Source organism: Phyllostomus discolor, chromosome 6 (assembly GCF_004126475.2).
Source record: "Phyllostomus discolor isolate MPI-MPIP mPhyDis1 chromosome 6, mPhyDis1.pri.v3, whole genome shotgun sequence".
In the NCBI taxonomy this organism is placed as follows: domain Eukaryota; kingdom Metazoa; phylum Chordata; class Mammalia; order Chiroptera; family Phyllostomidae; genus Phyllostomus; species Phyllostomus discolor.
This window is the reverse complement of record NC_040908.2, coordinates 17967326-17984385: the sequence shown is the minus strand read 5'-3', so window position 1 is coordinate 17984385 and position 17060 is coordinate 17967326. Positions and strand designations below refer to the sequence as shown.

At 33.4% G+C, this 17060-nt stretch overlaps 1 protein-coding gene across 4 annotated transcripts in view; it reads left to right on the top strand.

The window, feature by feature from the left end:
* Nucleotides 1-11434, top strand: part of LOC114499315 (protein MEMO1) — a 110792-nt gene extending 99358 nt beyond the window's left edge. For 3 of the 4 annotated variants that reach the window (XM_036027806.1, XM_028515387.2, XM_036027807.1), the window contains 2 exons: nucleotides 9006-9110; nucleotides 10774-11434. In XM_036027806.1, the coding sequence (XP_035883699.1) occupies nucleotides 9006-9110; nucleotides 10774-10905 (237 nt within the window). In that variant the 3' untranslated portion in view covers nucleotides 10906-11434. The remainder of the gene's footprint in view (nucleotides 1-9005; nucleotides 9111-10773) is intronic. The other variant, XM_028515385.2, reaches the window with a different exon arrangement.
* The last annotated feature ends 5626 nt before the right edge of the window (nucleotides 11435-17060 follow it).

The window sequence follows — 17060 nt, the reverse complement described above, 5'->3', positions numbered from 1 at the left end:
AAAACATGGCCTCTGACTTAGTGAAGCTTACAGTCTAGTCTTTGAACAGACTTAAAAAGAGGTTACTACAATATAGAGATGTAAGAAATATTTAGGAGGTAGTGTGGATGCAGTGGTCTCCTTGCTGTTCCTCAGAAATGCCATATGAGTGCCGAGCTTAAAGCTTTACCCCTTTTTGCACTTGACTGTCTCGCTTACCTTATGGCTTTGCTCAGCTTTCACCTTCCCAGTGAGGCCTACTGACCACCCTGTTTAATTTTTGCATCCTACGTGCTCAACCCATTCAGCATTCCCAACTCACATTACCTGGCTCTGCTTTCTCTTCTAACAAACTAAAAATTTGACTTACTTATTACAGTTATGTTAGTCAGGATATTTTTTTTTCACTACTGTATCTGAAGTGCTTAGAATAATGATTTGAACATAAGTAGGTGCTCAGTAAATTTTTTTAAATGAATGAATTATCGCATATGACTTTCCAACATACATAATTAAATAAATACCCTAAGGTTAATGAGAAAGACATGAAATAAAAGTAATTTATAACAAATTAACATATATTTAATAATGTATATACCCAGGAACAGTTTTTATTAGTAAAGACATAATGAAATAGTTAGATGCTTATACACATGGTATCATTAAGGTAGCACTACAAATGGGAGCGTACACAGTCATTTTGTATTTGTGACTAAGTTGCATTACTGAGTGAATTGGTTTTTCAAATGGTGATCAATTCTTAGTAAAGTTGTAAACTAAACACAGTATACAGTCATCTTTACTTTATAAGGTAATTCCATTCCTGGGAAACCTATGTATTAGAATTGTATAAAACTCCTTTATGTTTGTATATAAAATGGAATTAGGAGGTAGATAATTACAAGCAGGTTTTTCACCTACATGGATGTGTGAAAGTGTCGTGGATGAGAACAGTACTTTGTGTGTGGGACTGGCCTCTCCTACAGGACAGTCAGCATCCCTGGAGTTCGCCAACTAAATCCCCCAATTTCATCTTCTCATTATTGGAACAATCCAAAAACGTGGCCACGTTTTCATTGGGGCCAATTTTTCATTGTGCCCCTATGGTGAACAATTGTTCTATGAACTTACACTGCTTTTTTCTTCATCTTAGTACTTATTACTATGTGACCGTGACTTAGTATTTGTTGGTGATAACTTCCTCTATTAGATTATAAGATTCATGAGATCAGCATCTTTGTCCATTTTATATCAGTCTGTCAGTGGGTATTCAGTATATATATTGTTGAATGAATCAATGGAAGAATGGATGGGGGAGTGGTGAGAAATGATACTAGAGGATCTAGAACAGACTGTTTAAAGAATGTTAAATAGGCAAGTGATAAATTAGATCGTATTTGAATAGATCACTGAGCTGCAGTGGAGCAAATGAGGAGGGGGGATGCCAGAGAAGTGAAGAGATTAGTTGGGTAATTCAGGTGAGAAATGGTAGTTTAGAAAGTGGGTGGGGAAGTGATGGTAGAAGAGAGGGACAGAGTGGATGTATTCAGTATATTTAAAAGACAAATTTATGATAGGACTTGGAGAAGAAAGTATCAAGGATGGCTCCCAAATATCTTATTTATGCTACTGCTAGGGTGTTGGCTGTTCACTTAGGTCAGAAACACAAAAAGATAGGCCCACATTTTTTAGGAGGTAAAGAGATCATAAATCCTATTAAGGAATATTTCCTGTTTCCTTTAAGATATCCAAGTGAAGATGTCAATCAGGTAGGTATTTGGATTTTTATTTTGCCAGTTATTTTTTTAAGATTGATTTCTTCTTTCTTTCATTTCTTCATTTCATTTCTTTCTTTATTTGTTTATAGAGAGATAGGAAGAGAAGGAGAAAGAAGGAGAGAAACATTGATATGTAAGAGAGACATTGATCAGTCACCTCTCACATGCCAGCCCCCCCACCCCCACCCCCTGGGAACCTGGCCCACAACCCAGGCATGTGCCCCAACAGGAATTGAACCTGCAGCCCTTTGGTTTGCAAGATGATGTCTAAGCCAGTCAGGGCACCACCTAATTTTAAAAGAAGATTATTTTTTAAATGTTTTTCTTTATAATACCAAAGTACATTGGCTTGGCAGTTATCTTTTAGTGCACTTACAGCAGAGGTGCTGGTGGAGATGTGGCAGTAAACAAGCAGCCATGATCTCATAGAAAGTTTACTCTAATGGGAGGGAGACACGCATTGTTTAAAAAAAGGTAAGAGTGTACGTTAGTTGCAAAAAGTGGTGTGTGCTGTACAGAAAATATTAAAAGGGTTTTGAGATAGTTAATGATTCAGGGCCGATTGTATAAAGACTTCCTTGAAGAAGAACATTAAACTGAGATGTAAATGTTGAGGAACAACAAACCAAGTAGTGGTCTGAGGGAGGACCTTCTAGATGGAAGGAGCTGCCAGTGTAAAGACCTTAAGATGGGAAAGATGCTGGTGTGTTAGAAGGGAAAAAAAGGGCCAGTGTTGCAGGAGTGTAGTAGTTAAGGATAAGAATGGCACAAGTTGTGATAAAAGAGAGAGGCAGGAATCAGGTAATGCAGGGCTTTATATCCCAGGGTAAGAAATTTATGTAAGTGCAGTGGGCCATGAGATGATGTAATTTATATTATTGGTAAAGGTTACTCTGGCTGGTGTAAAGAGTAGGTTCTACAGCAGTGTCAGGAATGGTAACAGTGGGCATTGGCAGTGGTTTAGGGAGAGAGGGTAGATGGTAATGAAAGCCAGGGCAGAGATGAGATTGTCTGCTGTAGTAATCATTAATCATCAGTCTGTTTTTACAACTGAAAAGTCTGTGGAACTTTTTCAAAATCGGCTTGCTCATGCCCACCCCTGGAGATCCCCTTTTGTAGTTTGGAAACAGTCCCAAAATCTTTACTCCTTAAATAGTTTGTAGGTAAGTTTTTACCACTGTGTTTCCTGATCTGTTGAAGAACAAAATGTCCTTGTTTTCTCCAGTATTTAGCTATTTAAATCACTTGAGAACTTTAGTCAGGCGACATTTAATTTTTCAAATGTAGGAATTTGTAAATCAGTGAATGATGCTTTTAGCATAAGGAAGATGTTTTCCTCAAAACATTGACTTACATGTTGTTCTTAAGTGAGTGAACATAGTAGAATCCTTTGCAATTCTCTAGAATTGTGTTCACATTTAAATACTTTCATATTCTTTGTTATTTTACATTTGTGGTATATATAACATCCATACTTAACAATTCTTTTAGCCTTTCTGCTAACTCTATGTTGATTGTTAGTTTATATTAAGAGGGCTAGTTTTATTTGTCTCTCTTGATATATATATGATTAGTTAGATAGACCTTGGTTTTCACTTTGAGGCACAGCAAAAGTGAGTATCATTACCATTAGCATGATTCTCCTAACTTTTCCTGAAAATGTTGCCTTTTCTGCTAGCTAAGTCTTTGAAATTTCAAAAAGTTTAAGTCAAACTGGTGAGCTTTAGGTGACTTCTAAATCTGCATGTGATTTCCCTTACTTTACTGTTCAAAGTTACCAGACTATAACATTAAAAAATTTACTTAAATAGCTTGAAATACAATTTCTGAATAAGTATCAAGCATTTGCTTCATGTTAATATACTTGACTTTATTTATTTAAAGATTTTATTATTTATTTATAGAAAGGGGAAAGGAGGGAGAAAGAGAAGGAGAGAAACATCAATGTGTGGTTGCCTCTAGCACACCCCTGACAGGGGACCTGGCCTGTAACACAGGCATGTGCCCTGACTGGGAATCTAACTGGCGACCCTTTGGTTCTCAGGCTGGCCCTCAGTCCACTGCGCCACACCAGCCAGGACTTGATTTTAATATTTGATATGACATTTGACCTGGAGTTGACTTTTGTGGTCCATTTATTAAAACATTTATTTATTTATAGAATTTTTAAGTGGCTCATAAGTGTTCTGTTCTTTTATTAGCGTGTTGTTAATTCAAGTCATAAGTCAATTCTGGGAATTAGAATCAATGGATTAAGAATGGTTAGCTCTGTTTATATACTCATATATATGTTTTTATACATATGTGTACATATGTATACTCACTGTCAGGCAGACTTTTTTTTAAAGATTTATTTACTTTTTGAGAGAGGGGAAAGGAGAGAGAAGGAGAGGGAGAGAAGCATTGATCTGTTGCCTCTTATACACCCTTCATTGGGGACCCGGCCTGCAACCCAGACCTGACTGGGAATCGAGCCAGAGACCTCTTGGTTCGCAGGCGGGCACTCAATCCACTGAGCTACACCAGCCAGGGCTAGGCAGACTCTTATATAATGTGTTTTCTTAATTGATTTATATAACCAAATGGTAAATATTCTTCTCTGTATTCCTTTATTAAGGTGTCGGTTTGTGTTATATGTTATAAATAATCTTACTCATTTGAGAACCAATATCTTAGTTTCTATGTATAGTCTTTTAGAGCAAATTATAGTATGATGGTTCTCTGTATAAGTATTATAAAAACATGAATAATTCTAATTATAATAATTATACATTTGGAAAGTTTGATAGAGTGAAAAGAAATTTTTAAGTATAAAATTTTACATTTAACCTGTTCAAAATTTGTGTTTATTAAGTTTTGGTTATTTTTGTTATCAGAAAAGTCTTACTAAATGTAGTTATTAAAAAGCTTGAAAATAAATGGAAGTATTTTCCATATAAAAGAAAAATAGCTGTTTTTATTACAAAATGTTAATATCTAGCATTTGAATATTTTATAAATTAATTATGTGAAAAAAAACACATAAAGAAATAAAAGTAGTATATGAGGAAACTAATTGGATCTTCCAAATGATGGATGGGGGAGAGAGAAGGTAACTAGTTATAGGAGCTGTAGATCCCGAAAGTCGTGGTCAGTCGGGTACTGACCATGTTTTTTGGTAATTAGTACTTTGTAATTTCAGTAATTACAGTAAAGAAACCAGAGCATATTTTAAGACAGTGATTTTTGCTAACTTTTTGGATCAACACTTGAAACATTAGCTATATTTTATATATATATATATTAAATGAGTCATAGGTTACTTTTTCTGTACCACTTTTGATGTAGACCAAAGTTTCAATATGGACATTGGCAAATTATGATTTAGCAGAGAGAATGTGAAAAATGTCATTGTAGTCATCCTTATAACTTTTTTACCTTATTCATTTATTAGTAGTCACTTCATTTTATTTGACCTTCAATTACATATCTTCCCTTCTTCTGCTCTTTTGAAAGTGAAATTTTTCATCTTTGTCTGCTCATACTTCTTTCTCTTGAATGTAGACCAATAGTTTCTTTAATAGTTTTCACTGCTGTACTTTTAAAACATCATCCAAATAGCTATTTTGGATAATGATTTAAGATAACTATATATCATCTTTAAGATAGTACATTGCTTCTTAGCATTGCTATCTTTAGGGTGATTTTTTCCCCCATAAAATTTCTTTCACTTTAAGATTTTATTTTGATGCCTCTTACAGAGACCAGAATGTGTCTTCCCTAAAGGTGTACCCATCTCTCCAACATAAATGTCTATCTTTGCTTAAAAAAATTAAGTCCTACTGATTTGATAATATGGTGATTATCGCATTTTTTGGGCTAGAAGACACTTTTTTTTTTAACCACATTTTTTGCTTCAAAATTTTTCTGCTTATTTTCCTCCTCTAAAACCTAGGTGTGTCTTATAGTGAGGACCCCAGACACACCTAGGTTTTAGAGGAGGAAAATAAGCAGAAAAATTTTGAAGCAAAAAATGTGGTTAAAAAGTGTCTTATAGTCTGAAAAATATGGTAATTATGTGTTCATAGTTAAAAGACATGATTCCAGTTTTTATTTCTGAAAAGCCTCTAAAAAAGTTTTGCTATTCTTTGGTGTTTATTTCAGAGGGAGATTTTTTCTTGATGATGATATTTAAAATTAAAATTTAAATATTTTATTCTATATAAACATTTTAAAAGGGGGAGATATTTGTTATTTTGCCAGAGTCCTGAATTTGCAGTTCTGATGGTTAGAACTGCCCCTTGCGTTAGGATTGCCACTGGGATTTGATGTTGCAAGCTTTTACCCATTACTTCTGAGCACAGTGATAGCTAGATTCCCTCCACCCTTGTCCCCCTCAAGGTAAAGAGTTAGTTTTCAGTCTGAGGATTTCTTGCCTAAGCTACTAAATTCTTTATAAATCCAGTCCGATTTGTATTTTAGAGTTGAATGGATAAGTGACCTGCTTCACTGCTTCACATTAGGTTAAACTCGTAGGAACAAATACTCAGTATGCAGGCTCTGTGAAGCTTCCCAATTGCCTGGGTCTTAGATTCACTGATGGTGTCTTCCAGTATTTTAAGAAATAGAAAAGTTAATTAAGCATATTTGAGAAGCATTTTACTTTCCATTATTTTGGAATTTTGGTGATGTTATTTCAAAATTGTTAGCATCAAAACATAAATATATACAAAAGCATATTTGCCAGTGTTCTTTATTAGTTAATGGATGTCCCATTTTGCAGTTTTATTACCATTATTGCTGTTGTTTGTGTACTTCATGAATTTTTCAGTGTAACACCTTAAACTATTCTCCTTTATAAAAAGGCATAACTCTTAACTATCATAGTCTTCAGAGAACTGAGTGTAGTGAAATTGATTCTTGCCCTGGTAGGTATATAACTCACTTTAGGAAATTAAAATTTTAACTTTAATCCTTCATATTGTCCTCTCACAATTTTTTATTGTTGTAATTTAACCACTATCTCTTCATTTTGAACACTTTATTTAGTAGTGTCTTCTCTGCATTTATAACTTTATATCTTTCTGTATGAAAGTTCTTGGTCAGTTGCTTTGAATTCTTTCTCTTCTAAAGTGGGATCGTTAGTTTCCTTCTCTTTGAATTCTTCATTTCAACATATAAATTTGATAAGTTCAGAAGTGTGCTTTGAGCTTTTGACATTAATACATACATTGGAACCTCAGTGTCACATAATTTATTAGTGAATGGGATTCTATTTAAACTCTCTTACAACTCATCCAAGAGCATTAAAAGTTCTCATATAATAATATGTATACCATATTATTTAAAGAGATTATTGAAAGAATTATTAGTATGTCTTGTTTTACTTTATCAAGCAGAGTAGTCAATGAGAAAGAGCCTAGGATTAGAAATTTTGAAGTTTTTAACCCTTTTTTAATGTCTGTTTTTTTTTAATGTTTAGGTAGTCATAGCTTGATTATCTGTATTTTTGAAAGAGATTTATTAATTCATTTCTGTATTATTCTTGACTTAGAAATATGTGATTTTCTTTGTACCAGAAATATAATACTAATTGTTTATCTTAGGTATAACTTTTTAAAAAAGACTATTTATTTGTTTTTAATGAGAGGGAAAGGGACGGAGAAAGTGAGGGAGGGAAGCATTGATGTGTGAGAGAAACATGGATCAGTTGTCTCCTGCATGCACCCCAATCGGGGACCAGGCCCATTTTGGTTTGCTGGAGAACACCCAGCCAATGCAGCCCCAGTGGTCAGGGCCTTAGGGTTAACTTTTAAGTTAGCTCGTGTGTCTCTGGGCTTACAGCAAATGTCCGTGGAGACTGTTGGTGTGGAAGCCTCGTAGTCAAGTTGGCAGGGAAAGCAGCACTGGTTGCAGAAAAGTCTGAGGGTGGCTAATTGATGTGGGAGCTATTGAACGTTGGTTATACATGTATATGCCTGTCTTTTAGATATATTTGTAAAAGAATGTGATGGTGTTTTTGAAGAACTTGAATATTCTGAAAAAAAAAGTTTCTTTATTTAAATTTTGATCCTGCCACAGCAATATTTATGTGTCACCTATTGATTACTGTCATTTTTCAGATGATTGTTCATCTGAGTTCTCTGGGTGCTTTTACACATTGCTTGTTTTGTTAAAACATGTTGAATATAATTTAAAAACTACACAATATATTAGTCAATTCCCTAGTTAAACTACCATTTACATTTATCCCAGAGGATATTAACCCAGTATATTGAGAACAAATGTAAATTATTTTACCAGAATAAGAAAACAAGGTAAGGTCATTGCTGTATGAATGAGTGAGAATTGTTACTTTATTTGCCCGATTCAGATGAGTTAAAGTTGCTCTGTGTTAATATATCATGAGTACATTGTTTGAGTGCATTTGCAGCAGAGCAGGGAGTTTAGCGTAAGGAGGTGTCCGAGTCGTAGTGGTTGTTTTAATGGCAGTCTAAAAATTGTCATTCTGAACAAATCTCTTGAAGATAAAGTATTCTTGTTTAAAGTAGTAAAGAGATAAATTTTTTTTTAAGTTGTTCATAAAAGACCTATTTTGTTCAATCTTTTATTAATCTTATATGGGCTGAAAGTCAATTTAAAAATATGTAAACTGTTTTTAGTTTGTAGTATCTTTTATTGCAAACCCACATAATTACTGATAATATAAAATGTCTTGCACACTGTTAATATTTAAGTATAGTTATGAAAATAGTTAAATTACAATAAATTCTTGATTATTTATGCCACTGGTAGGAGAAATACAGTGTATATAAAAAAAGGCATATATCAAATTTAACTTTAGATTCCAATGAAAATTTTCACAATAGATTTACTTTTGTAAACATATTCATATAAGAAAAATATAAAATTGTGAAATGTTTGAGGATTATGAGCTCAGTAAAAACTAGTGAAGGTGGTGTAGAAACCTACAAGGAGGTCAGGGAAAACTAAGTTGGAAATGAAAAGTTTTCCATTAATAAAATATACATATTATTGAAAGTTGACTATAATGAGATGAGCTTTGAAGGAATGAGTCTTGGTATTTCACAAGGTTTTTTAAATGCATTTTATATACTTCTTTCTAATTGAAAAGTTATGGTGTTTAGCTCTAAGTAATGGGAAGTAATAAATTGTGTCCTTTTTCTTTCATTTCTGTTCTTTCTCTCTCTCTCTCTCTCTCTCTCTCTCTCTCTCTCTCTCTCTCTCTGTCTCTCTTGCTCTTTCTAGGGTATGAGTATTATAGAACAATTAGACCCTGTATCTTTTAGCAATTACTTGAAGAAATACCATAATACTATATGTGGAAGACATCCCATTGGAGTGTTATTAAATGTGAGTATCTTTTGGAAGACGATTTTTTTTGAAGATTTTATTTATTTATTTTTAGGGAGAGGAGAATGGAAGGAGAAAGAGGGAAAGAAACATCAATATGTGGTTGCCTCTCATGTACTTCCCCCTGGGGACCTGGCCTACAACCTAGGCATGTGCCCTGACTGGGAATCGAACTCGCAATGCTTTGGTTGGCAGGCCTGCACTCAATCCACTAAGACTTGATTTTTAACATTTGATCCTATGATGTTTTAAAATATCTTAAATATCTTAAGGCATCTACGATACCTTATTAGCATTGGTTTTAAGTACATATAGTCAATTTTCTTTCTAGTACATTTAAGAGAATTTGAATTTCCATTGTTTTGGTTACTTGAATACAGTTATTTATCACAGGAAGTCAGGCCAGTACTTTCCTTTAAATACAGAAAGTTATTTAGAATACAAACCCATTTTCTCTATATCCCCAGCCAATTCCAGTATGCTCTTTATAAATATAAACCAAAGCAACCTTTCAGGAGATATGCTCTTATTGATTCCTTGGTTTTTATTTAGTGTCCTAGACTCTAAAAATAAATGGAAGGTTTTGATCTTGAACTTTAGATATGTATAATAAAGCAAGATATGTGACATGTATATGTTTTTTCTCTTTATAAGAAGAACAGTTCATTTAAGGAATGGCGGTAATAGGCAGAAGTCTTGGTTAGCTGGCTTTTGAAAAAGATCATAACATTAATTTTTCCACTAATAAAACAGTATGGATTTTCTGAAAGAAAATACAAGACTGTTTAAGAATGAAGAAAGTTATACTCAGGAATGGGAGGAGAAAGTCACAGTGGGCTCATTGTTTGGAAAGGCAGAGACATCGTGGAGAAAGTAAGGTGGCCTAAAATAGTCTAGGGTAGGGCGTGGAAGTCCAGTCAGTGCTGATTTAATGTGATGTGAAAGACCGTGTGTTATGATTTTTACTGAGGGTTTTCTCCAACTCAGTATAGACTAATTGGAAGAAAAGCCTGTTAAGGGCTTAAACTAATTTCTGAAATTTAAACTAGAATAAGCTACACTAATAATCTGAATTGAATCAAATCATATTTTATATAATTGAACCAATAAAAAATTAAAGTAAAAATCCTGGTATACTTCTTGAAACTTAATTTATATACATTTCAAACTTAGGCCGAGTCAGACAAAGAAAAGACTACAACATCGCAAGGTAGTAGAAGTAGCTAAGGTTTAGTTCAGAGAATAGAGAGAAAGATTCTATGAGTTATTTGTTTTTTTTTTTTTAAGTGGCCTTATTAAATATAAGGACATGTAGGGGTGGAAGGTGACTGATATTATCTAGAAGCTATGTTAGGAGAACTTCTTTGATAGAATTAAGTAAATTCTCATTTATTCCTATTTAATATGAGGTAATAAGATATTCAAGAAACAAGTGAAGAGTGAAAGAGATCTAATCTAGGCTTTAGCTGTGAAATGGGAAAAGTTAAGCCACCAGCTCATTCAAAGATGGCTCATTTTTTTCTATGATGTCTGTTGTTGTTTTTTTGTTTTTTTGTTTTTTATTTTAATCAATGTTCAAGTACAGTTTTCTCCCTTTTACTCCCAATCTGGCCCACCCACCCAGCCTATGATGTCTGTTTTAACCAAATTTTTCTTTTCCCAGGCTATCACAGAGCTCCAGAAGAATGGAATGAATATGAGCTTTTCCTTTTTGAATTATGCCCAGTCAAGCCAGTGTAGAAACTGGCAAGACAGTTCAGTGAGTTATGCAGCCGGAGCACTCACGGTCCACTGAAGCTCTGAGTCCTCAGGGATGCCACCTGCACATGCTCATTCTCTGTTCGGGGTCCCAGCCCAGCCCTTACCAAGATCCTGGTCCTGGTTTGGGGGGATTCTGAAACCTCAAACTAATAGAACTTTCTTCTCTTCTTTTCTAGTAGGTGTAGTCCTTCCTTAATTTCAACTCATTAAAAAATGCTTTATAGTTTAGGGCAGTGGAAGGAAGGCTGGCATCAAATAATTTGATCAAAAAAGATGGCAATGTAATGGCCCAGTTGTGGCATTTTTTGAAAGTAACTTGTAAAGCATTGACCATATCCTAAACTTGCACTCTTTGCAGACTTGTGCACATATATTCCGCTTTCAGAATAGTTTTGCAAATTGTACACAAACAAAAAAGGTGGAAGCTTTTTAATAAAGAAATTGCATTTATAAATGATCTGTATTAGAATATAATAATTCTCCAGTTATAGTCCATTACTACCCGTGTTGTACAACAGATACCTTCTATTTTAGTTGCTAATAAAGGGCTACACAACTCAAAATAGTCTGATTTAAACTTATTGCTCTGTGGTATATATGAAAATTGTTTTTATTAATTCATCTCAGAATTTTTATGTTAAAAGTGGTAAACTTCAGCTCTTACATAAAAATATGTTAGGATGTATTTTATATTTTGCATATTTATGTGATTTTTTATCACAGATATCAGAACCATATTTTAAAGTTAACTTTTTAAATGACATATAGTTTGTTTTTGTGTGTGTGGCATCACTTAGTGTCATTACTATAATGTATATTCAAGATTGGTAAAAGAGCATAGATGTAGTCCTTCCCTTCAAAGATCGTGTTCGATAGGCAGTGGTCTGCTAATGAGGAAACGCTGAAGCATGATCTAAAGTTTTTCAAATCATTGCAGACCTTACACTACTGCTATGCTTTTTTAGTACTCTAAGCAATTTGACTTGAATTTTTAGTAAGAAATCATTAACAATAACAACAAAAAGCCACCAGATTTTCTTATAGCTCTAAAATTTTTTTGTCATAATTTTTGGTGCGGCTCTTCCAACTAAAATAATGGTATGGTGTTGTATTTCTTTCTTTAGCATAGACCAATTCTAGTCACTTTGGGAAAAAGTATAATTCAGTTAGTTAATTATTGGCCACCATGCATGTAATATATTATACCTATTTGAATCTAACACTGGGTACCTTCATTACATTGGAGAATGTTTATATCTCCAGTGTTATGCCAGAATAGCACAATTTTTAGATGCCTTGCACCACTTTTATTTTAAGATTGCATTTCTTATTTACTAAATATCAACTTTATATGTGCAAGAATTGAGATAAAATAATGCTATCTTTTGGATTCAAAATTATCCACTTATACATGTGTGGAAATTATAACTCTTACATATTACTGATTTATTTCCTGTCATTTATATACACTTTCGAGTGCTATAAATATTTATTCCTTATTTATTATATAGACTATAAAAATTTCAGAATTGACTATAAAATGAATTTTTAATGTTTTCTGAGTATAAAACTAATACATTATTATTATGGAAAATTTAGAAAATACCGAAAAGTCTAAAGAAGAGAAAAAATTATTTGCAATTTCACTATCAGAGATAACACTGTTAACAATATTTTGTATTTTCTTTCAGACTTTGTCTATGCTATTTATATGTATGAATGTGTTTATGTGTTTGTGTGTGTGCATAATAACAATATTGAGATTATATTGACCAGATAGTTGTATAGCCTACATTTTATAACTTAACATCATAAGTACTTCCCCATGTCTTTGGAAATGTGATTTTTAAAAATGGCTGCTTAATATTCTGTTGTATGACTATACCATAATTGAACCCGTTCTCTTTTTGGATATTAGATTGTTTCTAATATTTCACAATGATACGTAATAGCAGGATGAACATCTTTGTATGTGCAATTTGAGCTCGATATTAGACTAGTTCTATAGGGTCTGTTCATGGGAATGGGATAATTGGTTTAGATGTTGAGAACTTTTTAGGCTCTTTAAAATATGGCCAAATTCCCCCTTAGAAACTTTGTGCCAAATTAGCAATATATGAGTACTCATACTGCTCCTTATCCACTATTATTTTTTTAATCTTTGACAGTTTATTAAGCAAATGATTGTTCTCTTGACTATTCTAATTAATGAGTGGCTTTACAATGAATCATTTTTCCTTCTGTAATTTTCTAGTTGATTGTTTAATAAAAAACACAAGAGGGTTGCTTAGGTTGAGTGGGCAGTAGCCTTATTAGTATGTTTACTGTGCATTGAAAACTTTAGAATGTTTTAACATCATCCACTCTTTCCTAAAATATGAGTGTATCTTTCATACTTAGTCATTAAGTAGAAAGAGTTCCAAATTGATAGTTGAATGTTGGGTTCTAGTTCTGCCTCTGCTACTAATTAATCCTCTCACCATAAATATTTCATGTTATATCAAAACTTTCTCGTCTGTGAAATGTGGAAGTGATCTCCTAAGCACTTCCAGTTTCAAAACACTTTAGTGTTCTGACTTTAGTCTTTAGAGATTTTGGTGTCATTCATGTTAAAAATATACATGATTGAATTAGAAGTATTATCTTTTGATTTCAGCTTAACATACATGAAAATGAAAAGTCTTTTTAACAGAAAAGAAAAATCAATATGTGCTATTTAATGTGGTTAATATTACCTAAATTGTTGAACTTAAGCTTTCCTACTTTAAGTGCCTTTAAAAGTGTTTGAATTTGAAATCTGAAATGTAAAGGAAATTATTATGCAGTTCTATATAGTTTCTTCTTTTTTTTTTACTTTGAGTTATTTGCAAATTTTTTTAAAACCTTAGATTACACAGAGCAGTGTATTCATGGATTCTTCACTATTTCACTAGTGAGTTCTTGAGATGTATGTTAAAGATTAGCTCAGTGAGCAGGTAAGTAATTCTTCATCTTGGGTGGGCAACAGATCTTCATACAGAGTAGGATAAAGGACTTTTCAGATATTCTCGTGTTTATATTTAGATATTTCAATATGGTTGGTAGGGATCCTGAGTTAATTAATGGTTATTGTTACAGATCTCAAATTTTTCTTTGGTAACAAATTGTTCATTACTCTAGATTAAAGGTTGTCAAATGTTTTGGGTAAAGGGCCACGAAGTAAATATTTTGGATATGGCCTAGTAAATATTTTGGGTTTTGCATGCCAAATGGTCTCTGTTTCATCTATTTACCTTTGCTGTTGTAGCACAAAAACAACCATAGATGATGTGTTTCACTCAGACACGAAAAGACACTGAGCTGGATTTGGTTCATACTTGGTAGCTTGCTGTACCTGGCCCTGGATGGTATAGTTCACTTGCAGTTAAAATAATTGGCTAGTAATTTAAACTGCAACAAGTGGTTGTAAAATCCTAACCCTCTTAATATGATGCAGTCTAGTTTGCTGGGTTTGAGTGTTATTTAGAATTGCAAAAGGTAAGTGGGAAGTGGGTAAGGGAAACTAGGAACTCTTAGGAACTTGTGTTAAAGCACTTTGAAGCCCTTTTATTTGCCAGAGACCATCGGAGGTTTGCTTTGCTGCTGTAAATTAAGAGTGACAAGTGGGCGTTCTGATTGGTTATTGCAAATTATGTAAATTATTCCAAGCACTTGGCTACCTAAATGGTAGTAAAGAATGGATCAAATGGACCTTTTTATCTGAGCATTTTAGGACACTAAACCAATAATTTAAGAGAGATTGTGAAATGTGAGACTTTATTTTGACACGTAAAGACTTTTGGAAAAACAACTACTATTTTGTATCACCAACAGTTTATTTACTCCCAGTCCCAGTATTTAGGAAGGACATAACACTTAGAATAAAAGAGTTGTTTAACCTGAATAATTTTAAGTTGATGGAAAAATTACTACCCTCTTCTTTTCTCATTTACTCCAGATCACTGGAAACTTCATCAAGCTCCAGTCCGTAGACTGGCTTTTGGGAAGTGCTGTGATGTAGTTGCCGAAAGGCCTAATGTAGTTAGAAAACTGTTGTTGATTAAGAGATGTAATATACCACATGCACACTGATATTCAGACTAAAACTTTTATATTATTTTGTTAAATTTAAGTGCCACACATTACGAGGGACGCTAGGGAGGCAACCAGAATGCTGAAAGGCCTGAGTGCCTTGGAAAGGGGCGTGCAGTCAAATAAGTCAGTGAGATTTATTTTGGAGAAAAGTTTAAAGAGAGGGAGTTTTCTTCAAATATTTGCATGGCTGCCATGTGTAAGGAGGAATACAATTATTCTGTGTTGTTTAGAAGGAAAATTCAATTGTAAGAAGTAGAAGTTTCTGGTTCCATATTTAATGTTCTGTATGAGAATTTCTAAGTGAAAATTGACTCTGTTCTCATAAAATCATCGGAAGTATTCAAGCAAAAGCTAGATCTGGGGGGCTCCCAAGTAGGATCCCTCATATGGTCAGCCTCAGCATTGCCTGGTATAGTGTTGGTGTAGATCTAAAATCATGGGTCACCAAGCTGGAAAAAACCAAGGGAATTAGTGTAAGTAAAATGAAACTTACTTCATTTGTATAAGACTCTTTAAGGAAACTAATTTTTAAGTAAAAAATTATTTTAATCACTTAACACTAACCCTCAACACAGATTATAAATTGATGATTGTTACTTGTTAGTGGTAGAACATTGGACCCTTAGAATAATTAATGTACTTTTAAAAAATTAAAACATTTAACTGTAAGGTAATGTTCTACCATTTACTAAATTTAAGTTGATCTTTGAATAAGTAACGTAGTTTTATTAAACACAGATTCTTCTTGATTCTACAGCAGAGCCATATCATTTGCAGAAAAGGGTATTGAGGGAGCTTGTTCTTTTTATAGCTATTAACGTCAACATAGTAGAAGGGGCACCAGCAGCAGCTGGCAGGTGTTTTCTCTGTGCTCTTCCTCTCCTACCCTGTAAATAGAACTGCAGGGCATGTCACAGTGTCATCACTGACCATGCTGTGTATTTGGTGATGTTACCTTCCACCAATGCTGGTAACTGGGGCCTCTGCCTATTAATAGTCACTCTTTTGGATGGGTTTTGTTTGCCTGTCATGAGTTCATTGACATATTCTGGTTGTTGGGTATGTGAACAATATTAGGTTTTTAGATCTGTCATTTGTGCAAGGGTCCTACAGTGATCCCAGAGTGGTTTGTACCCAGGGTGTATTACATTTATTCTGTGTGCGTGTGTGTGTGCGTAATTCTAATGTAAGAGTTTGGCCAATCACCCTATAAAAACAATGGAAAAAAATTTAAAAGCCAACTTCTCCTGATTTTCAAAGCCATAATGTAATGCAATTGGTTTTTTAATACAAATTGTAAATTATGTTCAAATGCGTATTTTATACTGTAAAGTGAGGTTTGTAACTTTACTAGATGTAGTCTTTTTCTTTCCTGTCAATCTGATAATGAAACCAAAGAGAATATAAATACCATTATTGAGAAGCTATTGAAGGCCAAGTGTATTCGACTATGAATAAGACCTACGTTCTGGTTTTTAAATCTGCCAATGTGAACTTTTGGAAAATATTTTAATTTTTCTGACCATGGTAGTCTCTGAATTACTTACTGAATGTGATGTTAGATACATTTAAGTAAAAAGTATTAAGATGAAAACAAAAAATCTAGAATGATATATGACAGTGAATTTTGTGAATTTTTAAAAATCAAATATTTAGACTGTTGAACTAGATCTAATAAAAGTATTTTTAACTTAACAGTTTTACAAATGGAAATTTTTTCTAAGTTTTTTCCATTTAAAATTTAATCATTTGAATCTAGCACATAATAGACATTTGGTTGGTGTTTGTTCAATTTTGATTAATTGAATTTTAAAAGAAGGAGAACAGGAGGCAATCTTCTTCACATGAAATGTTTTCCAAAGGACAGAAAACAAACCTTTTAATTGCAAGTATTTTTAAAGTTGCTTTTCTTTTCCATTTTTAGTTTTTAGTTGTGAAAACAAGCTTCCTCGCTAATTTTGAAAGATGGCAGGATTTAATATTCCAAGTCTGTGTAATGCCAAATGAAACGAATGGTGATGTACGCGATCTGGTAAATTTGAAACCGTTGGCCCATGATTCTTGGCTCATGTTTTG